Genomic DNA, 26,579 nt, shown 5'->3' with positions numbered 1-26,579 from the left:
AAAAAGAAAAGCACACTGCTTCCTTTCTACTTTTGGCTGTAAAAGGTGTTTGTGTGCAAGAACAGCTTTCTAACTCAGGTTTCCCATGTCAAGAAGTTTGTTTATGTCAGGTTGATTTTCTGTTGACATTTTATGCTGCTTCCTGAAAAGAAACTATTTCTATGAGTACACCCAGGAATTCACAACCCTTGCAATGGTTTGAGTCATGCAAGCCACATCTTGGTGGTGCCTCATCCCTTCAACACCTCTCCCTTGCCATTCACACAGCCTCGGCTGAAACCCTAAGTGTATCACAGATCCCTTTGCAGTAGTCCATTCTGTGGCCAGTGGAAATTGGTAGCCCAAGACCATTTGAGTTTGCAGCATTCCACATAGCACCACTGGGATGTTATTGCCACAGTGTACAAGTGTAAGCTACAGAAAAAGTACAAATTAGTTGAAGAGCTCCAGAATACATTGGTTGCAGGTACACAACACCTGAAAACACTGGAAACAATGACCTCTCTTTACTGATTCTTATTCAAAGTGAACTTAAAGCTATTACTCAATTTGCTTGACTCAACAGTTCTGAGAAAGAGTATAAAAAAACCCAAACATTTTTTCCAGTCTTCTGAAAACTTGGAGATACTGCAGTAAAGGGTTTATGAAAAGGGCAGGGAGGATAAAAAACAGGCGCCAATTTAAGCATCCAGCACTGCATGAGTCACAGTCCCTGTCACTGCACCCTAATGAAACTTCACTGACCAACTGTTTCTAAAGTTCCCACCTTCTCCAATGTCCTCATAATATCACTAAATATACTTTTACCTTGCTCCCAGTCCAAACTAGGCTGCACTATACAGCAATATATTTTACTACAGCTACATGCTATCCAGTTGAATGCAAGCCTGCAGTGGAAATAGCTTTGTTTGCTGCAGTGCTGTATTATCACACATGACTAGACCAGGCAACATTGATTCTTAAGCAATGGCATTGATTACAAGTCTTATTTTTAAAATGCTGGCAGGATACAGCCCTTAGATAAGCACTTTAAGACCAAATTTGAATTGCATTTCCCAGCAGCTCTCCTTTTTTTACAGAGACTATATAATAGAATTACGAATAATGCTACTGACTTCAACATGTACTGAGGATTTACACCAGAATGGTTTCAGCAGTAGAAGCTTTTAGTACTTCACACTTACACAACTATAATATGCTTTAGATTATTGTTTTCAAAATGTAAAATCTTTTTTCTCTTCACTAGCTAAAAAAAGATGCTTGTTTTCCAGAGAGGTAAACTTATTAAATTGAATTTGACCTTTCAAAGCATAGTAAGGTAGGGATTTCTGTTCCCTGGAAATATAGGAAGATGCTTCATGTACTGCTCTGAGTCATGCAAGAGTCCACAAGCAAGCAAAGCACTCTTGGAAGAATACTTTACATTAAATAAATTATGCAGGGTGGGGGAACAATGAAAAAAAAAAAAACAAATAACCAACCTCAAACCCAAAATATATCCTTACACCTACATTTTAAATGGCATACTTGAGGGTATATATCATGTACAGACTTTTCATGCTTTCAAGCAGCCCTCCAGATTTATCAACACCGTATCATCACTTGACCAGTTTTCATGGGGTAGTTCCTGCTCTTTTCCAAACATAACCTTGAAATACCTCTCCAAGATTTCTTTGCAGATTGTGCTTTTGTTTTCTCAACCTCCTAGCTATCTTACTGTTTTGTCAGCTTAATCCCAGTTTGCAAACTGGGTTGTTTGTAACAATTCATACACTTTTCCACTTCTGCCTTTCTCCTGCAGGAATACAGGGAAGTGCATCGATGCCACCACCTGTGCTGGTCTATCTGCAGTTCCACAAAACATGTTGCCCAAGTAGCTAAACATCCTTTTCCCCACACAGTACAAGGTGAAAACACAAGAGTAGCCCCTTTTTTCCCTTCATACCACAAGGTCCTTGTTTCACTCAGGACTTAAAAGGACCAAAATACAAAAATCACACATACAAAGTGATCTTTGTGTCATGTCATTGTATTGTCATACAATAAAGCAAGATTCTGAGTCTTGTTTGGAACCAGGACTTAAAAGGACCAAAATACAAAAATCACACGTACAAAGTGATCTTTGTGTCATGTGTTACAATAAAGCAAGATTCTGTTTCTGAGTCTTGTTTGGAAAACTATCTCTAAATTGTTGTTAGTCATTTAAGCTTTTAATGGACTTATCTTTGTGGATAAATTATATTTTACCTTTCTTCCTGTTTTGATCAGATATCTTTGACCTCACCACCTACTTGGGCTTATTAACACAGAGGTTTAACCTCTCAAGCAGCAGATTTAGAAACAGGATCTAAAGAAATCCAGTAGAAATACTAAGTGAAGGTGCACCCATTATTCAATGATTTCACATAGTTCCCATAATTCACCAAGTAAAACACCTTTAGGAGAAACAGGTGGCATAGCAGCACTTGCCATCCTGTTGTTTATTCAAAGCCTCTCTTTCCAGCTTGCATTCATGGACATCCCTTAATTAAGTGCAAACCAGTCAAAATAAATGAATAAAAGCCACAACTGCTCCACTACCTCCTTCTGTGTCAACTGAATTAACCAGGATTAGAACTCAGGAGAATCAGTAATGCAATAGTCCTCATAAAAACCCCAAAAACATTTTGCTATTGCTTGAGGACAGTCCACACAACAGAATTACTTCCGCCCCATCCCCACCCCCAACCCAGCATTGGGCAAAATCAAAATTTCCATGCAACAAGAGAAGAAAACCAGAGTGGCCTGGCATCACCACGGTGAAATTGTCACTTCTGCACACGTTCCTTTTTTCCCTACCACGGGTCCTTACCCCGCCCAGCAGCATGCAGCTGCTCTCAGCACTGCTGCACCATGGACAGCAGTTGGACAGTTTTGCTTCAGTTTGAAAGCTTGGACTAGCTGCAAACTAGCTACTGATCAACTTTGCCTTACACACATAAAAGAAGCATCTTAATAAATGCATTACAGACATTTCTTAGTGAACTTTACCTCCCTCTAATTTCACACTGAAGAGCTATTAAAGAAAGGAACAATTCTAACAAGACATATTCCTGCAAAACCCTGATTCTGTGTGCAATTTATCCATTCACAGTTATTTGTCCTTTCCTCCATTTAGGAATACAAACCTCATAACTTTGTTTTCCTAACCTGACAAACATATATAATTCTAGGTGCAATACTTGACTCAAAAGATACCTTTTCCTACTGATGCTTTTCTTTTCATCCAGGATGCCCAAGACACTCAATTCCACAAAATTTTGGCAATGCCTGATACATGTTAAATATGTAGAATTTTCTTTTTCTCTGTTCAAAGTGATAGTGGATATGGATGCATGGATTTTGTGCCATAATCTGAGATGAATTTTGTATTGTAATCTGGGCTCAGTGTTGTTTCCAGCAGAAGTGTTTCCGGCCCCGGAAGCTAAAGCCCTCCATCAGCATCATCATTCCTTTTCTTTTTGCCCACCTAGCCACATCATTGCCTAATTACAAAACCACAGGAGCAGTGATAAAAATCTGTCAGGTCCTTCAGAGTCACAGATAAACCATCACTCATGCACTCATATTTATCTAGATCATCACTAACAAAAAACACCAGTTCAGAAGTTTCCAGGCTCCAGGTCCTGGCTCTGTAGGCCAACCACAGGGCCAACTGCCGCTAGATGGAGAACGATCCTTGGATTTATGTAATGGTGTTAAGCAGGCAGAAACTACAACCTACCCTGTTCCCTACTGAGTTTAAGAGAGTGGTTCCTGCATGCTGCCCACTAGCCAGGTGCACAGGCACAGGCTGGCAGCACCTCTGTCCCTCAGTGGCAGCAGCCCATTCAATTCCATCAGTCTCGGGCTCAGTATTTGATTGTGCTTTAACTAATATGGCCTCAGAGGATGCATTTTAAAAGAAGAGTGAATGATTTCTTCTATTTAGACTTCTAAATGCTGGAGCGGAAGTTCTCACTCTGTGCAGTTAGGAGTGAATCATTTGAATTTGTGTGCACAGGAGGAACAGTACCCTCCTGTTGATGAAGGTGGCAACACAGCAGCTCAAACGATTTTCCATTAGCACACAATCAGACTTTATATTGCTTATAGAAGAGAAACAAATTCAGAATACTGACGGAGTCTAAAAGGGACTCTTGAACACTGGTGGCGAAACAAAAACAAGACGCAAGCAAATTTCTCATCTGTTGGTTTCTGTAACCTTGAGCTCATCTTGCTGCAATGTAGTGGAATAAATCTGAACTGTGCAATTACGGATTTGATTTCAAGGCTGAACAAGAAAAAAACATTTAAATAACTATAGTTGTTCTAAGCTTATTCACTGTACAGTTTTACTAAACTAAAGATGGAATAATGCAATGAAAAAAATTGAGTGAACAGTTACAATTAAATCAATAGGTTCAAGGAATCAGATCACTAAATTAATACATCTACTGATAACCAAATCAGCTCACAAGAAGAATAACCTTTCTAGCTCACAGGAAAAATAATTAATTGCTTTGGATTAATGCTAGAGTGAGAGGGTTTAAAGGCACAAAGCCACAGCCAGCACTAGCTTCTCTGCAGTTCACAAACCATCCTGGCAAGCAGGACATGCAGCAGCTCAGGATGCTGTTTCAGATTTCAAGAGACAACAAAGCATAGGTGGGGAAACAAAGCCAAATGGCTAAGAATGGGTCTGACCTCAATCTAAGTAGCTCAGATTTTCACCTCTCCAGTTCTTTTTCATTTTCCCCACCAGTGAAAAGTTTATCAAGAATATCCTTGCAAAAAGTATGGCTGCCTCCAGTACTTTGATAAGAATATGTAAGTTAGAATGGAATCCAGCTTTCTATATTTCCTTGTTCTAAAAAGACACCACTAATATAAAAATCGAGCCTTTGTTTATGATTTAATAATCACACTTATAGACAAGAGTAGCAAAGTGGTTGACGGCACAAGAAATGAGGGTGTGGGCTCATCCTGGGGATAGGCCAGGCTTTGGACTCCTTTTCCATCCCACGTCCCTGGATGGATTTACTCAGGCCTCTATGGCCACAGCACAGCCTCTGGCTTGAAGGAGGGGCCTGGAGGAGCCATCTCAGCTCTCAGGGCAGTGGAGTGGCTGCACCAAAAAAACTGTAGTGTAAGCTCAAGTTCCACCCATAAAAAATTACTCATGGCCACAGGTCCAAATCACAGCTCTGTAGTCATGCTTCATGCATTTTTACTAACAGATAAATAGTCATTAATGAAACCATTATCAGGCTACTGGTCTCACTCCTCATTAAGAGAAAGAAGCAGTTTTGTTCCTTTCATTATATTATCTGCTGACAAAAACTGCAAAACAATTAACTTAAATAAAAGCTTCCGTTTGTATGTTTGCAAGAAATTTTCCTCACAACAACATGTATTTTCTAGAATAAAATAAAGAAATATTCAAAATTACTCTCTATGGGTATATATCAACCCCAGAATGTCACAAACCAAAATAAATGCTGGTAAGAACCATGTCCCTTCTGGAGAGCTGAGGAAGTCTCAGATGACCTGTAATCGAGGGAGAGATTAACCTTTGCCGAGGAATCACTAGGAACTGCTGATGCAAAACCAAAACCTCTTCATGGATGTAGCACCAACAAGGCCTTAAATAAGGTGACAGGGCTCCAAAAGTGCAATGAAAGGAGATGTATGAAATAAAGAGGGTTCTTTCCTGTGTAATACTTTCTCTGCTCCAAAGCACACTTTTGATTTGCTGATCTATTTTCTTTTAACAAGATGGTTTAGTTCATTACTTCTTACATGACTAAAAGCAGCACATTGCTTTCCTTCTACAGAAGACAGTAAATAACATTAAGGGAGTTATATGAGCGAAGGTAGAGCAATTTTACAACAGAAAGAACCTCATAATCACAGGATACAGGATAACAGTCTTAAGGCACCATCATGATAAAAGGCACAGTTTTTATGTAACACCCTTTCAGATTGATTTTTCTACATTCCAAATGCTCCCATAACCATCTTTTGACATTTTTCCTGCACAGCTGGTTACACCATCCATAAGCAGTCTCTGTCTACCTCGCATTATTATTATTTTAAAAGCAACTTATTTCACTTCTTTCAACTAAGACTTATGCTATACCTAAGTGCCAGTTACCACCCTCCCTTCTAGTAAAAAAAATCTGGTTTCTAACCATTTGAAATCCATCCTTAATGAAAATGACAACATAATCATAATATCAGCATATGCACATTACAGGAATATGGGTAGTAGAAGACCAAAAAAAAAAGTGGGTGCGACTTGTGTTCTCTGTCCCACTTGAAATGTTAACTCACAGATGAGCACAGCCTTATGATAATAACATCAGATATATTATGTACAGAACTACCAGCAAGAGGCAAAAAAAGGTATTAGTTGCTTGCTTATGATTAATAAAGTAGTTAAAAGAGAAGGAATATTATTCTTGCTGGATGCTCATTATGCATTTTATAATCTCTATTTATAGGACAATGAAGCATGAGGCTTATAAAATGCCATCTGTTGGTTTCTTTTTAATGTATAGGATTTCTGACTCCAGGAGCTGCAGTTCAGCAGTGTTGATAGTGCTACAACATGTAATACTAATGCCTTTGGTTATGAGAATTTGAGCCATTATACATCAAGAAGCAGGTTGGGTATACATCCTGAATAATGTAACTCCTTTAAATAGAGTTTGAATTTAACTCCTTTAAATAGATTATTCTAATCTATTTAAAAAGCAATTTATACTTTCATGTAATTGATTTTGATCAGTCATTTAAATAGCACAACACACACACAATTATATATTGCAATGATCCACAAAATATGACAGAAGTGATTTTGTTCTTTGATCTCCACAAGAGGTGTCCCATGAGAGAAGGTCCAGGAGATCTCTAACAACTTCAGAAAAAATAGCAACTATTTTTTTATCTAAAAAATTAAACAAAATCACAAGCAAAAAGGAAAAAAAAATATTTCTTAGAACAGAGTGTTAGAATCAGATATATCTGCATTAAATTTGTCAGTACCTAAAGGATGATTTTTTCTTACATATTAATCATTAAAATGAAGCGTTCATAATAAAGGCAAATATTAGAATGTATCAGCTCTAGTAAGCTTGACTGTCACTGACTTCTATTCCTAATTAATTCATCAAGTGACCCAATATCCAGATCTTAGGTTCCCTTAGAGCATAGTCTTCTGGTTTTAATGCAATTAATGAAAGAGCGATTGATTTTTTTGAAGTGGGTCACTGTGTATTCATATCAGCATAAAGTTGAAGGGGTTTACATCACTGGTTTAATTAGGACTTCTGTCTCCAACAGAACCCATAAACACTCAGCTGTTCACAGGGCAAGCAAACACAGAAGAAATAGCTAAGCACTGTCAGGGACAATTTATACTTTGGCAGTTTCTTAGGGAGATCAACCTACAATTTCTGTTCCCACTTTCAATTGCTTTCACCTCTGCAGTCTCTGCTGTTGCCTGAGCCTTCACCCCTGCCTTGCCACAGCTCCTCATTGTGCTTCTCCATCAGTCTGTCAGATAACTAGAAGTAACAGCTGCCCAGGACAGGAACTGTCGCCTTTGTATTTCTCTACAGCACTTTGACAAAGCAGTTTGATGTGTGAACCAACAGGATTATAATGCCTTCCATCCCAGAACACAGGATTTGCTTCTCCCTCAGAGGCCAGAGAAATGGTAGAAATCCCTGCCTTGCTATCAAAAAGGAGGTCACTGTGTTAAGCTTAAAACAGATTGTTGTAAATATTTGAGGAAAATTGAAAAATTTTGACAAAAATTTTCCATGTGATTTTTTTTCATACACCAAGAGCAACATGTGCTGTTTATAGCCTGGACTCATTCAGGCTGAGAAAGGCCATCAAGAACTGAAACAAACCAACAAAACATACAAACAACAGCAAAAAAAGCTGTTTGATGAAAGACCATCCAAACAATGGTCAACACCTTTTTTTCAGTGATGCATCCAAAAAGCAAACTGGCATTCTCCTTTCTTTCAGAGACACAGCATACAGTAAGCACTGGAATTTGGCCAGGAGATGCAAATGAACCATGGGTTTTGGGCTGGGCATGGATAAGTTCTTATTTGTGTCATATAAAGGAAATATACAGTTTTTCTAGTCAATCCACTGTCAGTAAAGTATTCCTACAAAAGTCCAAGAGTCTTAAACTAATGGCAGACAAGTTTAGCAGGAGAGCATGGCAATTCAGTGAACCATATGTCATCACAAATCACAGCAATCTCACTTAGTTCACGAAAATGTAATTCAGTAACAAGACGAGGAATAATGAATAATATCAAGAACAGCTGAGGTGAGAAGCTAAAATGGCACAAATAATTCTAAAATAAAAATTTAAAAGTGTTCTCTGCAATTAACTTAAAGGGCATTACTCAAATGTGGTTCATACTCAAAAATTAATGGTGGTTATCTCAAGTTGCAGCAAATAAATAACCAGTGAACACACATGCTGAAACCTCTTTCAAGTAGAACACAAATAGATATTGTTTTCACCAGTTTGGGGAATATATAGTCATGATTCATCTTATCCTTGCTAATAATACCATTTTTCCCCCCCTCCTCTCATTTGTTAGGTTAAAGGCTGCTCGCATATCATTTGCCATAGAGTATTTTAGTAGTAACTACTGGTAAGGTTGTTAGAGCAATGTTACAGATTATGCAACATTTTTCATCCCTACATATCACTTTGTTCTTTTGCAGTACCCTAGAACCCCTATTTGTTTTGTCTTTAAAAAATCACAGGATCCCCCCTAAATGGAGCCCTAGAGGATGACAATATCCACTGTGAGCCTGCAGACATGGGTCTCCAGAGAAATTCTGCATCACTTTAATTAGATTGTTCCAAAGGTCACCAAGGTGCACACAGATATCAATTAGCCAATACTGGTTCCCATGGAACTAGGAGTTCTAACCAACTTTCAGAAGCCCTGAAATTAAACAGTTATGAAAGTTGGATCTTTTGTTACTTGATCTGAAGAAAAAAAGGCAACTAGGAGCTTGTCCATCTCCAAAAAGAAAGAGGATCCACATTAGCACAATACAGTGTCCAACTCAAGAGTAGCATGCTCCAAAGACAAAAAGTGAAGCACCAGGGAGTTTATTTACAGGGTGTACCTTGAGCCTTGTCAAGTTGAACCAGGGAGGTGAAGAGCACACACAGAGCTCCCTTTGGCTGAAAACCCTGCTCAGGCAGAAACTTGCTGCCTTGATCTCCCCCTCACTCTCTTCAAGGGCTCCCAAAAACAGCAAAGTGGAGCCATCTGGTTAACACACTTCCTTCCCACACATCCTTTTCCCTCAGCCCCTGCACATTACACTTTCGAACCTGCCATCCCTTAGACCTCTCATCCTGAAAAACGTGACTTTGCTGTCAATTCTGCCTTTGATCAGTTGCTCTAAAGAGAAAGGATGCAGGGATCCAACAGCCCAAGCAGTGCTGACAGCCACTATTGTTTGGCATCTTTAATCATTCCCAAAGACAGTTTCATTATAGGTGTCTACAACTCAATGACCTTTAATACACAACTCAAGTCCTTCTTTTCAGGCAAGCATTAATTGCTGATCAAACACTCTCAGGTGTATGAAAAGATAATTGAAGCACTTATTTCCAATCCTAAGAAGTGAAAAATGCATATTTTATTTTCAAATTATGAGTGATCATGGTAAAGTGGCTCAAAGAAAGCCTTTATTTAAAAGTTGTAAGAGTTTTGCAGAAAAAGCCATCCTGAAAACAAGTCCTAATGTGGCCATCACTCACACTTTATTTTCACAAGTTTAATTCACTGTTGCATTGGGAGACATTTGTTTCTGCTGATACCTTCAGAGAGCATGGCAGCCCAAGTCCCCAGATGGGAGAGGGAAACTGGATCACTCAACCAGTTCCTTGAAACAGATCTTTTCTTTGCAATACACAGTTTAACAACCTAAATACATTATGCTGTTAGTTACTTTAAGTATCAACACAAATTGTTCAACAGGTTATGAAGCACAATTTCCATAACAGTGGTCACACAGATCCTACAAAACAGAGAGAACCTTTTATATAGCACTTGGATCTAGACACCATAAGTAGGCTTATTGCTACACCAGGCTCTACTGTGAGACAGTTCACAAAGCATATCAGAGTATTTCTAAATTAGTTCCCTAATTTCATATTATACAGCTGGTGCAAAGAAACTTTCAGAAGAAAATGCAAAAACTCACCTAATTAAAAAAAGGGCAACTGAGTCTCCCAATAGTAAGATAAAAGTATATTACATTTTCAAATAACCATTGCAAGTCATGAAACCTATCCAAAAATGGCTCAGTTCCTTATGCACTTAGTTCCAGCAGATTTTCATTTGCCTTTTATAAACTCTTTAGCGAGTTCAGTTTAAACTCCGTTATTCAATGAACATGATTTTTAAAAAAATCTTCAGGCTTCTGGCATGTGTGGCAAACACATGCTTTAAAAAAAAGGCATGACTCTACCCACGTGTGCCATGTGCTGGACTACCTTCTAGGCAGAAAGCTAGAATGGACTTGTTCAGGCAAGCCCAGCAGCAAAGCCTTGCATTCCCAGAGAAACATTGATTGTGTACTAGGAAATCTGTGGACTCCTAGACTAACTATAAAAAGGTTTATAGTCACAGACCCAGATATTAGAAAGCCAGTGTCCTCCAAGAAATTGTCCCTCATTTTGTTTTCTCGCATAAAAATACTATGTATTTTAAAGGCATTTACCTCCAGAGGAAGAAAAAATAATATTTCAGCCTTGTAGTTTAAATGCAACATTTAGAGGCAACACTAGCACAAAGATGTTTGGAAGGAAAATTCTGATCCTAAAATCCTCAATGAAAATCCTCAACCTAATCTTGTTGGTGTGAGTACTCCTTCTGTAAAGGAATAAATGAGGCAGAATTAATTTAACAGTGACTTCATGAGGTTCATGTCCAAAATCTTTATCCAAACAGAGCTTTGACAGAGTTTACACCTTTAAGTCCAAACTAGGATTTTTAGAAATGGAATATTCTATGTAATCAGATATGTTTCCATGTAGAGACTCACAAATCTAAGGTACAGCAATTCACAACCAATTTTAGATGTTAAACACCTGGAATCCAGCAGTGCTTGCCTCCAGAGTTCTGATTCATCTCTAGTGGTGGCTGATATACAATCAGGACATTTCATAGCTGCCTTTCCAAACCTTATCAGAACTCCACAGTTCAATAGCCTTAAAATAAATAGTGCATCATCAGCTAAGTATTGAAATAAGCATTTCACCACTACACATCATGAGCCTCATTTCAGTGCAGGGTAGGTCATCAACATTTTGACTCAGCCCAATTTCAGCAGCACTTAATGCATAAGTGCCACGTATCCTAGATTAGTTTCACATGGAGATTCCTCATCATGAATGACAGGCAGAACCTTGCTGGCGACACCTGGGGCTCACACAGGATGTTCCAGAGAGATGTCAGTGCTGTCAGGAGAAAGAAAAAAGTGAGGTGCAGGAGGAACACTATGGTCGTGTACCTTGGCCTGTTCCTAATGCAGAACTCTTGGATTTTTGCCTGACATTCCATAGGACACTTCCTAACACACATAGTGAAGTTGAAATCCTAGACTGAGTTAGTAATATTTTTTTAAGTGATAAAGTTTAGTTCTTCTTTAACTCCTAGGTAATATTGTGTTCTAGTATTTTTAGGAGGTCTTGCATTGACAATAATGCAGTAGTGAGTGAACTTAAGTCTTTCAGCATCTGTGCACTCTTTCCCCATTTCTGAAATGGAAATGATGACACCTTAGTTCTAATCATGTTAATTCCTATTTAAAAAGTGCCTGGCATTAAAAATACAGATACCTATTTTTCCTCTAAATTCTTTCACTTTACTCCTATATTACTTCATGGTTACTAGGTTTACAATATAATTTTAATGATTTTTCCAGGTTAGCTTTACCTATTTCAGGTTAAATTGCCACCATTGGTGACCATTCATTTACCTCAAGTGAAATAATTTTCCAGTAGTGCTTCTATCTTTAAAGGTCTGTCTTTTCCATTCCCCATTTCCAAGAAGTTATTACCTAACTACACACAGAGGCACGTATTGCATGATCAGGTGAAATTTAAACGCAAAAAAATCCACTTTGTTCCAACATATTTTTTGAGGAACATTCTTCAAAGTTCAAAAACCAAACAACAAACAGAACAAAGAGGACTCTGTCCAAAACAGCACCTGAAAGAATATTACCTTTAGTATAAAAGCCCACACACAAAACAAAGTTGGAACTCTTTTAGTGCATTTCTATTCATGCTATTACCAGGCTTGCACATGATGAACATGATTGTAGTGGCACTGCATGGCCAGCAGGTAGATGAGAAATCTGAGACAGTGCCCTGGCTGCTCTGCTGGCCCTGGGCCTGTTCCAGTTACTTACCGATTCACTAAAATTCAGGGACACCTAGGGGGAAAAAACAAAATTTAGCACCTTTCCCTTTCAAGCTATGTAATATCTTTCTAACGGAGTCCTGAGGACAACTATCAAACTCCTGGCCAGCAGTGGCCATCAGCACCTCGGGAAAGACTGGCTGAATACACTTTTGAAAAGAGCACACTTCATAAGGCACCACCAGAGTACAGCAAAATAACCAACCAACATTTCATCTCCTCTCTCAAGCAGATGGTGAAACTGCTCTTAGCATATATATGCCTTCCCTGCACCTGACCCTTGTATTCTAGGTATGGATTTAGAATAATCCAAGGGATATTTTAGCTAATTATCTCTTTCTAGTGATGGATGAGAATCAGATGTCTTGTAATAATGCTGCTATTATTAGCTTGATTGGCTGCCTTTGATACTCTCACAAAAGCATGCAGGTTATCTCTAATCTGATTTATCTTGTCCAGAAAATAAATTGACTTCCTCAGAGTAGGAAGGCCTCAGAGTTGAGTCACCTACACACCTCATCAGGCAGCAATAGGGCCTGTCCTTCAAGTGAGAAATCAAGCTCCAGTAAAGCAGCTCACTCTCTTGGTTCTTCCCACAGCTGGCTGGAAGGTTGAAGAGACATGGGTACAAGCTGAATAAGTTTTTTGTTGACCAAAACTAAGCATAATAAACATATTTACTTTTGAAATGCCATGTTGAACTTTTTTTTTTCCATGCAGTGCCAGTGAAATGAACTGACCAGATGTATCTGTATCTTTTCCCTCCGCCCTCCCAAAAACACTCCATGATGTCTCATCACATAGATTCTGTTAAATCAGTCATACATTTTCAGGGTGAGAATTGAAAAAAAAAAAAAAAACTGAGTAAAAGACTTTGATGCAGTTTAACTTTTCAGAGGTTTCATATTTTCACTTCAGATGATGTGTCTGATGATTGTCATGGACTTGGTCCTTTTTTTTGTCCACTAGAGACTTCACACCACCAGTTTGAAGTGGTTGGTCAGTGACAGGGGGCCTGGGGAGGAAACACAGCTACCAGTGTTTCTTGTGTACTGACACATATCAGCTTTACAGCTATATCTCATCCAAACTCCGTGGTTTACCTTCAGACTACAGCCCAGGCTGTGCTGGAACAAAGACAAAGGCGAACAGGAGACAGGCACCTTTCAGGTAAACTAAGGGAGTCACAGAGCACTGCTATAAGGGAGAGCTGGCTGTGCTCCTCCGAGAAAAGGGACTGAGTTGTTGAGTTAATTTCAGCAACAGCCTGCTCAGCTTTTCCTACCATCTGTATTTTGAACGCAGACTTTCCCGTTGTTACCTACACTTTCATCACCTCGAGGCTGAGGTTGTTACCAACACATCCCAGATGGGACTCCATCTGAGGAGCATGGCATGACTGGAGCAGGATTAGATACCTTGCTGCCATGTGCTGATGTCAGTGCACAAGTGACTGAGCTCATCTAGCAGCTGAAGTTGAAGGTGCTGATCAAGATCTGCACTGCCTTACATGGCAAAAGCCCATCCCTCCAAAGAAATTATTTTAGTCCATCTGCCATGTTCCTACAACTGTGGTGAGTCAAGACAAGCAGGTTGAATGCTGCTTCCACAACCACCACAGGCATCTGCCCATGTGGATCAGGCATCCTTCAGAACTGGCCTTTTGCCCTAAGAAATTTCTGGGTGAATTGCAGAAAACAATGTATTAAGACTTCTTACAAACGAAGTTTGCATTTTCCAGAATAAAAGAAAATAGAAAGGATTTTAAGTACTTGCTGGTTGCATTTTAAATCTAAAATAAATAAGAATTACTTAAACTGTGTCCACTGCTAACATCCAATTTAGATGCATGCTAACACATTCTTCTGAGAGTTTTAGCAACATATAAACTTCTCAGAAACTCAAATCTGTTATTTTATAAAGAATTATTTCAAGAAAATCTTGCAGCAATGCATCTGGTTCATCTGCTCCGTTCCTGGTAAATACCAAGGCCTTTTTATAAATAGAGACATTTTGGATGGAAGGCTGAGAAGCTACAGTGCAACAGTGCCATCGCCTGTCTGCAAAAGTCATTGTCTCTCTGTCGGAGAAGCCAAGGACGGAAAGGCTCCACCTGTGCCTGCTGTACCGACATGGAAGGGAACCCCAGAGCAGCAGCACAAGTGCCACGTGCTTCGTGGGAATTCCTCCCTACAAGCTAGGTCTCTTTCTAGCTAGTGCCATCGACTTTGTGTCAAAATAAGTTGCAAAGCATTCCAGAAATTATACATTGAAATTCAGTTTTCGTATTATCCAGCATGCAGTCTGGGGGAGGGAAAGCATTTTGCATCTTTTTGTAGTAAGCAGAAAGGATGAAAATTCCCACACACCCACTTCTAGACATCCCTAAAGAAAATCTGTTCATCTATTCCACTGTTTGCATGTCCACTTCTGTTTCTACTGGAAGCAAGAAGCACTTCTTACCAAATGTCTGCACCAGCTCTAACAACCCACAGCTCAACATTCAGAGTTTAAAATCCACAATAGAATGAAATATTCTAACACAAAGAAGGAGTCCAAAGAAGTTTGGGAGTACAAGGGCAGAGGTATGCCCAAAGGTAATTCTGCACAGAATTTTGGATGCTTTTCTGTGTCCAATTAGAATTATTCATTCACAGGACTGCTGTGGGGGCTTGCATGGACTAAGAGCATGTGCAAGACACATTTACTCTGAACCCTTCTTTTTTTGTCTCTTCTAGATGCTAACTTTCTTCCTGTCCGTGGTATCAGAACAAGAAGAGAAACTGAAATTAAAAAACAAGCTGACTGTGTCAATAGTTACAGCTACCAATTCCCTGAATTTAGCAGGAAAAATTCAAGCTAATCCTTCTTTGCTAGCATTAGGAACAACTTAAGTTCCTGTCTACAAATATCATCTTCTCTGAAGGCTTGAGAAAAAAATCCCAACAAACAAAAAATTCCCATGCCACACAACTAATGTATTGCACCATTAGTGCCAATTTCTTAAACATCTCTCAGTTAAGTGCAAGTAAAGCCAGAGCCATTTATTCAATTTACTCCAATCTCTTCTTCTTACAGAGTAGAGCTAAATCAGTCCTGCAGACTGAGAGCAGGCCTCCCTTCTAACCAGGGGGAAGCCTTTATCTCTCACCTGCTATCGATCCTCTCCTACAGGCTACAATAAGATTACTTTAAAGAAAAGTTAAATCACCAATGTCAGAGGTTTCCCCTGATTACCCTGTTTCAATCACAGTTCAAACCCATCTTTAAAACAGCTATAACCTGATTCGTTGTGTTTTTTCATATCAACTGTATTATGGTGACTTCGAATGAATAGGTCCAGGGAATTAGAACATTTTAAATCACTGAAGTCCAAAGTATTGCCTCTTACAATTGGTCTTTTGGGAAACTGCTACTGCAACCTAACTGCAGATTTTGCAGTTCTTATGCTGCTGCCCTGTGATCCACTTACTTCATTGGGATAAATAAATTCAGGGACCTTCTACCTTGTTTTTGCTACACCCACATTTTGCCTCCTTCCGGGGACCAGTGATGGGACTTCACTGGGACCTGGTCATCTGTGACAAGCCAGGTCACACATGGTGTTTTCAGGGCAACAGAAAAAAAGCCTACAAGGAAAAGCAGAAAAGAAGCCTTACCCTTTATTCACTGCCATCATGACAATGCTTTGAAGAACCCTCAGCTTTCTTCTTGGTGATTATGGGTCCTTGTATTAAAATGATCTTCTAGATAAACACCCTGCATGAGAGGCTCAGCTTACTATTAATGTTCCTGTTCCAATCTGCAGCTGGTATTAGCTCATAAAGTGACTCTCTGGGGGAATATGATAAAAATGACAGACACATTGCCTGAAATATTTTATTTCTTATTTTCATAAGCCCGAAATATTTTATTAGAATCCTATCTATATTAGAAGCAGAGTCTGATAGCTGTCTAATATCGGAGCTTCCACTAAGCAAGTCAGCTTCCACTTTGTTGTGAAGAGGTTATTACAATAAAAACTAACTTGCCAGAGACTTTTCACAAAATAAATCAGGGGGCACAGGACACAACACACACACACAAAAAAAAAAATAAAATCTAATTTCTGAAGTTAATAGACTGTCAAAACAAAGTAGCTAACTTCATCTTAGACATAACTGGACATCTGTATGATTTTTGAAGATTGATGTGATCTCTTCCTCCTCAAGTATTTTGCAATTACCTTGATTTAACTATATGTGGCTAACAACTGGTTTTAACTCTTGAAAAAGCTCACAGCAGCAAGTAGCTTAGTGGAAAGTCACAGATAGCAAGATCAACCTACCCAAATAAAGATAAATCAATGACCAGTATCACATAAGCAAAAAACCTAACTACAGACAAGCTGATATGACTGAGAATTAGCTACGTGACCTATCCCAAAGAAATAAGTTAATCAGTGATAACTTATTAAGGAAATATTGCTATGGGAGTCACCAGGTGGTGCTGTTAAAAATGGACATTTTACTAGAGAAATTATGTCTATTCTTTGAAGAAATTATGTTGTATCTTTGAAGATACTGTGCTATTAAGCTCTCTCTCTCTGTTTAGGTGTAATCTTGGAGCAGAATTCTGCTAGGAAGAAATAGTCAGTATGTGACTATTTGACCAAATCTCCCAAGAGTCACTTCCTCCTGCCATGCTCCTGAGATCCTCTACACCTACACTAAATTTATAGGAAGCCTTGCTTAATTTATACTAGGAAAATCCATTGATTTTGCCACTAACATAGTGAAAATTGACTTATGCAGCCCCAGCTCCAGGATAAAACTGAAGAACAAGATTAAACCCAAAAATATGTCCTGGATTTAAGAGACAGAAAATTATTTCCACCAGATGAACAGAATTACCTGCTTAGTTGTGAGACTTTCCTCTTTGTGTGAGAATATTCCTATTCGGTGGGTATTAAACAGAGGAGACACCATTACTTAAGAGATGGGATAAAAATTTTTACACCTTACAATCAATAAGTCTGTTTGAGTTCTGACCACAAGCAGCCTAAGCACTGTCCTCACTGAAGAAAACATAAAACTAAGGCCTACATGGAGATGCAACCGTTCTTAGATCAGTATTGTGAGTTATAGTGTGCCTGAAACAATTATCCTGGCAAAGGCATGGAAGGACTTTATTGCTGGCCATTTAACATTCTTAGAAACAACTCCTTCCAAAGCAGCTCATTTTCTTTCTACTCCATAGGAATAGAGACCCAAACAGCTGGGGTGGTACAAAAGTGACATTTGGAACCAGGATGATGAAAATTCTTCTTTGGTGTATTCTGTGGTAAAATTAATATATGCGACACCACCAAAAAAAATATTCTAAAGAACTCCACCACCTTAGCAAACTGGAGAAATGTTTCAGAAGAGAAAGTAAAATGCAGAACATTTTCCAGCAAAAAAAGTGAAATGTGAAACCTCTTCCAGCAGATTCCTTGCTATATATTTATTGCTGCTATTTGAAAAGAGTAGAAAAGTATTTCTTAAAGACCCATTCATACGAATTTTATATAGGCAATTCATTTTCACACTCTCTTGGTTCTGAGTAGGACACTTATTTTTGCACTGAGTAGAACAAGGTCTACTTCAAGCCACTTCTCAAAGAGTGAGATTTCCTTCAAAGCTAGAGCAATCTTGCTGGAAGAGACCTTCACCTTCAAAAGATGGCAAGATAAAGCCAGCATGATGGAAGAGAAAAATATCCTGTGAGTATGGCATGTGTCTCTCTATGTTTCATCTTTAAAATACTTATATCATGCTAGCAGTGACAGATTCTTCTCCAGGAAATAGGGAGTTCTTACTGCAGAATCTACTAGAAGGCTTAAAAATTGAAAAAAATGTAATTTTCTTTTTTTTTTAATTAAAAAAAAATCCTACTCTCTGCTACCAGGCAGTTTGCAGAATATTTAAAACTGCATCACAGTATAAGTCAATTTAGATTCAATTACCAAACACCAGCCCCCTCACAGCAGTCATGTTCTTATGTAAAGTGCCACAGGATCTTTCAAGGCTTTATATGAAAGGTCAAGAATTTAACTGGACATTTTCTAGACATAAAGGTGTAGTATAAAAAAGGTAGAAAAAATATACAATCCTCCCCAAATGGCATTGAAAGGTTTTTGTTATCTTTAATGTCACAATGTTTCAAGTTCAGTATCTGTCAGCTCCAGCTGGAAATAGGTGCAGATCCTGAAAATCATCAAGTTTGCAAGAAGCCTCTTTTTGTATCATTACAGACACCAGCACAGAGTTACAGCTGTGCTGACACTGTCTCAGCCAGGACTCCAAGCATGTCCCTTCTGCTGTGGTCAGTGCCACTGTCATTCTCCATCTTACGCCAACAGCAGGAGTCTGGGACTGCTTCAAATTTAGGAAGATATCTTAATATTGTTTTAATTTTTTTTAATTTAATTACAACACGGCAAAGGAACAAAGATTTAAAGAAAAAATAAAGAAAAAAAACCCAAGTAATTTGTTTCCTAAAATCTTATTTAGATTGTCATTAAAATGTCATACAAGTCCCAGTCTTTTTAAACATAGGCTCCCCACTTGCTCACTACCAGCATTTAATTAATGTACTTCACAGTTTGCTGCTTGAACTTCTCAGCAAGTTGGAGTTTTACTTTCAACCTCTCTGTAGACTACCTGTCATGCCAACAACAGCCCCCTTGTTTCCAGTTAACCTCATTAAGGCAAATTTAAACATAGCTCCATGCTCAGACATTAGGTCAGCCTGCTAAGCAGATCCAAACAACAGGGGCCATTAAAACCACACCTGGATTAATGACTCCAGCAGTAACTGCATCAGAAATGGGTAGGTCATCTTCATTTTTGTATTATGCCAAAGCAACATTTCTGCCCACTACTTAGGTGATTTTTAGAAGAGCACCATACACAACACTGGATCATAAAAATTAATTTCCAAGTGTCCAGTGAGAAGTTTGAACAACAGTTTTCCTATAGGAAAGAGCTTGGGAACACATGCCCCTAAGAAATCTCCAGCAGGTCAATTTTAAGAAAAAAAAGCCTAGCAAGAACATTCTGCAAGAACTGTTGTCCTACCTCCTACCTGATAATAAATAACTTCAGATGGTAGTAAAAGAGCCTAAGGGTCTAATACTGAAGATCTCAGATCCTCAAAATAAAGAAAAACATTTAAGAAGGAGGAAAGGACACTACTTTCTTCTCCCTTCTTGCCTGGAAACATCTAAACCACAAAGAGAACACAATAACCCAGCCCTAAACTAAAGGCTGGCTCTAACTGGGGAATTGTAATTATTTTTTTCAGTGGTTACATTCTTCAAGGAATGAACAACCCTTTATGACAAAGTACTGAAGCAGCACATTGTTCTCCTTTTACTGTTTACAATCCCAATTCACTGCCAAATCACTTCCTCAGGAGTGCAAACAGCCTGGCTGCTGACTGCCCTGGCACACCTGGGATAATTAAATACTTGATATCATCCCATACTTTCAGACCACTCCATGGTCCACAGAACAAAGTCAAAGTCACTAAACTTTACAAGAGATGTGATGGGGACAAAATGTCAACTTTCTAGTGCATACCCAGACTTTAAAAGTTACAAATGTAAGAAATCCTATGTTCATATCATGTTAAACAGATGTTTCTTAAGTCCAGATACATTTAATTTCTAATGAAAATTGCCACAGATGGGGGAAAAGAAAGAATGCAAGCACCAGCCAGACCTTGATACATTTAATTTCTAATGAAAATTGCCACAGATGGGGGAAAAAGAATTCAAGCACCAGCCAAACCTCAAAGGCTACCATCCCTCTCTGCTGAGGGAAAACATATCCTATAAGCTCTGTAACCTAGAATGCTGATTTTAATACTACTCTTGAGGATAAAAAAATAGCATATAACCCTTAAATACTCTTTGAAGCCTTCATTTGTACGACTTACCATAAAGTGTAGTACACAGTGTTGTATCAATACTGTTTCCCTTCCATTTTAAACAAAATGAATCCCCAAGCTTCTCTTAAAAGGCTCTCAATGTGCTTATCAATCACGCTCACATGCACATCAGTTTCAAAGCTGCCATTCCACGTGCCAATTTCATGTATTGATCTAACACTTCATGCAGCCTACTCTGGCATTTACCTCAATTTTCAGTCCTTGCAATAACTCCTGGAAACTGAGTGAAAAATAACTCTGCTACAGCTTTAGAGCACACAGCCAATATTTAAATTCATGTGGCAATAAGGTCAAAAGCCCTGGTAACCTCTCTTCATTTTGGTAGAGCCACCTTCAGATGCTGATGTTCCTGAGCACAACTGAAAGTGGCAACTGCAACTGTTATTTTTCTTTCAAACCACACTATGAACAAAACAAAACAAAAAAAATTCATGTTCCCCATCTTCACTGTAGTCTCCAAAACACATTAGTATGCAGTTTAAGTATTGAACCTGCAAGGTTTGTGAAATTCATGTTACTTCAGGCAACAGAGGAGGGTGGGAAAAGCAATGCAGAAAACAAGGCAATGATCACCATTTCCTTCTCACTCCCTTCAAACCAAATCCTCAGAATTAAGAATCCCTAAGAAACCCAACTCATTAAGTGTTCCATTCAGACCAAAAATCCTCATAAGAGTCTTCTTGCCAAGGTGGGAATGACAGTACATAATACACTTCTCAAAGAAGCCAGTAGTCAGGTGATGGGAACCTGTACTCTCCGAGGTGGTTTTCTACTCCAAGAAAAAAAAGAAGTCAAGATGGCACAGTGATACTGGCACATATACAGTACATTAATTTCCATGCAACTTTTTTCATACCTCAATAGCAATACAAACACATTAGAAAAACTTCAGCCCTGCTGAAAACACTGTTAAGCACTTCTTGTATATCTGCAGTATTTATCCCGCCAGTAAAGAAACTGCCTTTGCTAAGGAGTTTTAGATCTATGTACAAGCCATGATAATCAAGTTAGTGGAATTGAAAACTCTTTTCTAGCAGTAAATGCAAAAAGACAATTGAGTTTCCAAGCAACGATTCTGCTACTGAGACTCACAGATGCTGAGCAGGAAGGCTGAGAAATTGCAAGATACAACATATGTTAACAGAAGGCCCCTGCTTAAGTAACCATAAACTGTATTTGCTTCTGCAAAGGTAAAGCAGAGCTAGGGCTTTATTTCATACACCACCCAATAATTTGTTTGCAATTGGTTTGATTTTCTCTTTCAGAGGTGTGCTTTATGCACTGCAGTGCCAGACTGACATGCTCCCAAACCAGTGTCCTTTCCTGTTTGTGGGACAGCCTTCATCTGGATACAACTAACACTTAACTCCCTGACATGGCCTACCTTGCCAAAGGATCACAGTTAAAAGGGATGGGGGACTCCAGCATCCAAACCAAGCTTTTCTAGTGTACTTATGGAATGCATAATGGCTCTGAAATGCAGCTCTCTGCGGTCTTCTAAACTCTTCTTTTCCACTTGAACTGACAAAAATCCATGGCCTGACTCCCCAGCTGCTCCTGTGAGGCTGCAGGCTGTCTCCTGCAGAAGCAGCTATCTTCCACAGGCTCCAAGTTATCCACAGCTCCTGTGTGAAACATCCCACCAGTTGCAATCCTCCCGTATGGACAGCATTACACCCAGGCACTATGCACAACTGCTCCTCTTTACGCAGCTTGTGAGCCTCTCAAAACATACACTCTCTTTCTATAGAGTAGGTACTACAAAAATAGTGGGAAAAAACCCCAAACAAATCAGTCACAAATGCTTCATTCACTTGTTTCAAATGAGAGCTATAAGAGATCTACTTTTATCTCTTAAAGACACCAAAAAAAAAAAAAAACCAGCCAAAACCAAACAAGCAAAACTCAAAACCAAAAAAAAACCAACTCATTCTCCCCTCATTTTACACTTTTTAATGAATCTAAAAGTGGAAGTTGTAACACAACAGAAATGCAATGCAAAAGACCTTAAGTCAGATCTCCCCACAGCGGCTGTGCAGACACTTATGCAGTCCTTACCTCTGGGGATTACATCTTCACACCTCAGTTTTGCCCCAGACACTCTTCCTCAAAAACCAACAGGAGGACACAATGCAGAAACTAAGACAATAAGCCTACAAAAAATTCACTGTAAGTAAGGTGGAACTAGGCTTAATTTTTACTTAGTTTTCTTCCCTACACTCTCACCTTTTCCTATTTTAGAGAGGGAAAACACCTTGACAGGATAAAATAATTGCAACCCCCCACCAAGGTTCACATTTTCTCTCTGTTTTGGAATAAAATAAGCAGTGTTAGTTTAAGGCCAGACTGAAAAGCAGAGAGAAAGAAAATAAATAACATAACTCTGCTCACAGCACAGCAAAGAGAATTTGAATTCTCCGCCTTTGAAACCAAGAAGTAACCATAAATCCCACTAGGAGAAGGCCATTTGCCGACAGATTCTGTAGATAGCGGGTGTTAAATTACTCACTGTCCTTTGCCATGAATACAAATGTATTGAGAATTACATTCCAAAAAATAATAAACCAATAAAAGAACAGTTCAAACTGACTCCCTGGGAAATGATGTGAACTAGCCAAGATAACACTTCACAGATCAGAGCTATTTCCAGACTATCTAGAGGATGTTTGCCCAGCACGTCTTTCACATTACATTAACCTACAGCTAATGTGAAAGCCATTTTTACAAACACCATATTTAGATAAGCAAGTTGAAAAAAAAAAAATCCAAACCACAAGCGCACAGAGGATCCCCTGCAAATAAGCAGGTAATAACTGTTAATTATTCATGGTGTGGAATTACAGAGGCAATGGAATCCGAGATCTGTTCTTATGCACACAGACAAAAATCCTAAAAGCCAATCCTCTTCTATAGATAGAGGGTATAGACAGCATATCAAATATGTCCACAATTTGCTTGTCACCATGAGAACTTTTTTTTTCCCATTTTCCACTGTGATAATCCACCTTTAGGTTCCCACTCATTCCAATGACACAGTCCACAGCACTGCCCTAACCAAAACAACACATTCAAGTGCCTAAACCAGATAATTGTATGGAAAAGCTTCCACTGCCTCCTGTGGATAAAAGTGCTGCAGTTGGGTGGGTATCAATTGTAATGCACAGGTGTAACCCCTCACAGAGCAAGCTACATATGAAGAGTGACAGTACCAGAACCTCCATCAAAGGCAGGGTTGTTTTATTTTTGAAAGGAGTAGGAGGAGAAGAGAAGGCACTTACGGAAAGCATTTAATTTTATAAACACATGCAGGTTATTCCTGCAATGTCCTTCAGTAAGAGATCACCAACAAGAACCTCTTTTCTGTGACAGTGGCATTGCCTGATGTCTCCCTGGTTACACTGCACAGTGCCTCTCATTAGTGTTTCAGCACATCTTAACTTTTTCCCCCTACAGAGATAGAGAAATCTTTACAGAAACTGGTCACATATTTCTGCAATATCATTTTTTTAATCTTGCACCCAATAAATATTTGTTTTTGTTAATGCCGCCAGCCGAGTGGCATTTGATAAACAATGAATACTGCAGCAGAGTTTCTCATCAATCAAGCTATATAAAAGGCAAATCCAACAATTTAATCTCCTGTTGCTGCAAGCTGTCTAAACACAGTGCTTTTTAACAAGACAGTTTTGTTCCAAGAGTACACACTCCATCCAAGTCTTGTCATTAATTTGAAAAATTACATGCATGATTCCCAACCCCTGGGAAACACAATGCTATCTTACAACTATCCTTTAGAACTGAACTTCTTCTAAACTGAGTTGAAATGATCCCTAACACAATAGTTGTCAAAGCAGAAAAATAAAATTTAAAATCCATCAAATGATTTCTTAAATGGTTCCTGACTTCTTAAAGGTTTTCTTTGTTGAGTGGTGTTGTTTAGAAAAATATCCAGACTCTAATTTCAAATTTAAACAGAGGTCAAACAATTCAAAACCAATTCCTAAGTCACACATATTGCAAAGGTTTGATGTTTTCAAAACAAAACAAAAAGCATGCACTTTTTCCTCTGCTTTTCTAAAGCAGAGGGGAGCTCCAAGTATTGGAGCCACTTATAGATTATCTTTAATCACAGAGGGTCAAGAGCCTGTTCAATGTCTTTCAGTGACAACAGCATTTGCTACTGACACTGGACTGCTCTACTCAAACAGTGTGCAAACTGTTGTGATATATCCCAAGTCTGCCCTGCAGGACAGAGATGTTCCTGGGTCTAGAGAAGGAAAGTCAGCCCAGAGCAGATGGGAAAAAAAGGCCATTAGAGAAATCCAGAACATCCTTCCATGTAGCAAAGGGGGCAAAGACCCAGCCTAACTCGACTTAAAATAACTCCAGTTTATTGCAAGGATTGTATTCCACAGCTGAACTGCAGCAGCCCCTTCAGTCCAAAAAGATATTTCTCTCCCCAGATTATATCACAAACTAACTAAGCCTTCAGATGAAGAATTTTCATAAACTGACCCATTTTTTCAAATTGTCTCAAGCTCAAGTTGATGTTTACTGCAGTGTCATCATCCTCTTGATAAAGAGAGCTGGTGATGACCAAAAGAGGACCAAGCATCTGCTCAGTACTGACAGGTTCTGCTGGATTCAAACTGATGATCTACTGTGGAAGTAAAAAATCTCTCTACAATTTTATTAATCCCTCAATCATCCCCGTGTGCCTATTCCTTTATCTCCATTCCCTGCGGTAAAGAGAAGTTAAGAAAGGACAACCAAAACTTTCCTCTGGGAAAGTTTCCTTTGAAGTTATACATCATTCATGCATTATGTAGAAATACCTTTTATTTTGATTTGTAAAAGTTAAAATCTCTTCTGACCTGAAAATGGGAACCCAAGACCTGCTGAATTTTTCATCACGGAAATACACCGTAACAAATTAACTTTTTAATCCATTTCCCTTTTCAAACAAATTTTAAAATGTCAAGTACTTCACACTAAATGTACTGCCATGCAGAACAGTTCCATCCAAGAATGACAGAGTGTCTTTCAGGATGATTCAAAATAAACAATCCATTAGTGAGAATGGCATCATTTCCTAAGGTGTTAACTAACTGAATGTAAAAGCTGAATTTCCGTTTAGCAAAACAGAAAAGATTAATTTCAAACTTCAAATTTATTTGCCCCTTTCTGGAGAGACAGAAAGAAATTTAGCTGGAACAAAAGTCCCATGCATACACAATAAATTCTTTCAAACACTTCTGTTGATATCAGCAGAAGATCAAGTGGCTGTTCTGACTTAATTTTCACTGTCATTCAGGATATGGATGCAGAAATAGTTTAAGAGGGGAAGGAAAAGAAGCCCATAACAAACTGAGAAAAGCCTTATTGACCCTTATGCTCGTCTCACTTGCAAAGCAAAAAGGGAAGAATTAAGGCAAAATATATGGTCTAGAAGCAGCAAAGTGAAGTAGGATTATGCTGTGCTACCTGGGACAACATTGCTTGTCTATCATCTGGGAATATTCCCTGTGATGACAGGCCAATGCCAGGTAATCCCATTTAGGGGCCACTTAAACACTTAGTTCTCCCAGCTGCCTTTTATTTCTTGCACTGGAATGTCCCAGAAAAAGAGACATCCTAGGTGAAAGAAGACATAAGAATTACTGTCCTTGGAGAAAAGAAATCAAAATCGGGTACCATCCCAGGACCAATGTGCATAATCTCAATGAGACAGAACTCACCACCATTACTCAGTGCTGCAGCAATCACCTCTCTGAGAAAGTGCCAACACAGGAATGAACACCAACCTGAGAATGTTGAGTTCTGCTTGTAATCCAGGTCTCTTTTCCTTACTGTACGCAGGTAACATTTCAGCCGGCTCACAGTGTGACAATTCATCTTGATCTGGTCAGGCATCTGAAATAGTGATGATTTTTCATCCTTAAATTTGCTGGAATAGTTATATACACTGACAAGAGCTAGACAGAGTTTGACTAAATAACTTACGAGAATGTAGCATCTGACTATCTCAAAGCAGTATTTTCAAGGTGTTTTTCCCCTCCCCCTTGATTCAAAATAAAGGTTACAATCATAAACCTC

At 38.8% G+C, this 26,579-nt stretch overlaps 1 protein-coding gene across 4 annotated transcripts in view; it reads right to left on the bottom strand.

Annotated features, from left to right (window-relative positions):
* Nucleotides 1–26,579, bottom strand: part of GRID1 (glutamate ionotropic receptor delta type subunit 1) — a 538,060-nt gene that overhangs the window by 489,730 nt on the left and 21,751 nt on the right. For all 4 annotated transcript variants that reach the window (XM_039719738.1, XM_039719737.1, XM_039719736.1 and 1 more), the window contains exon 2: nt 26,288–26,396. In XM_039719738.1, coding sequence (XP_039575672.1) covers nt 26,288–26,396 — 109 coding nt within the window. The remainder of the gene's footprint in view (nt 1–26,287; nt 26,397–26,579) is intronic.

Source organism: Passer montanus, unplaced genomic scaffold, assembly GCF_014805655.1.
Source record: "Passer montanus isolate IOZ18808 unplaced genomic scaffold, ASM1480565v1 scaffold42, whole genome shotgun sequence".
Lineage (NCBI taxonomy): Eukaryota > Metazoa > Chordata > Aves > Passeriformes > Passeridae > Passer > Passer montanus.
This window is presented reverse-complemented; position numbering and strand designations above follow the sequence as displayed.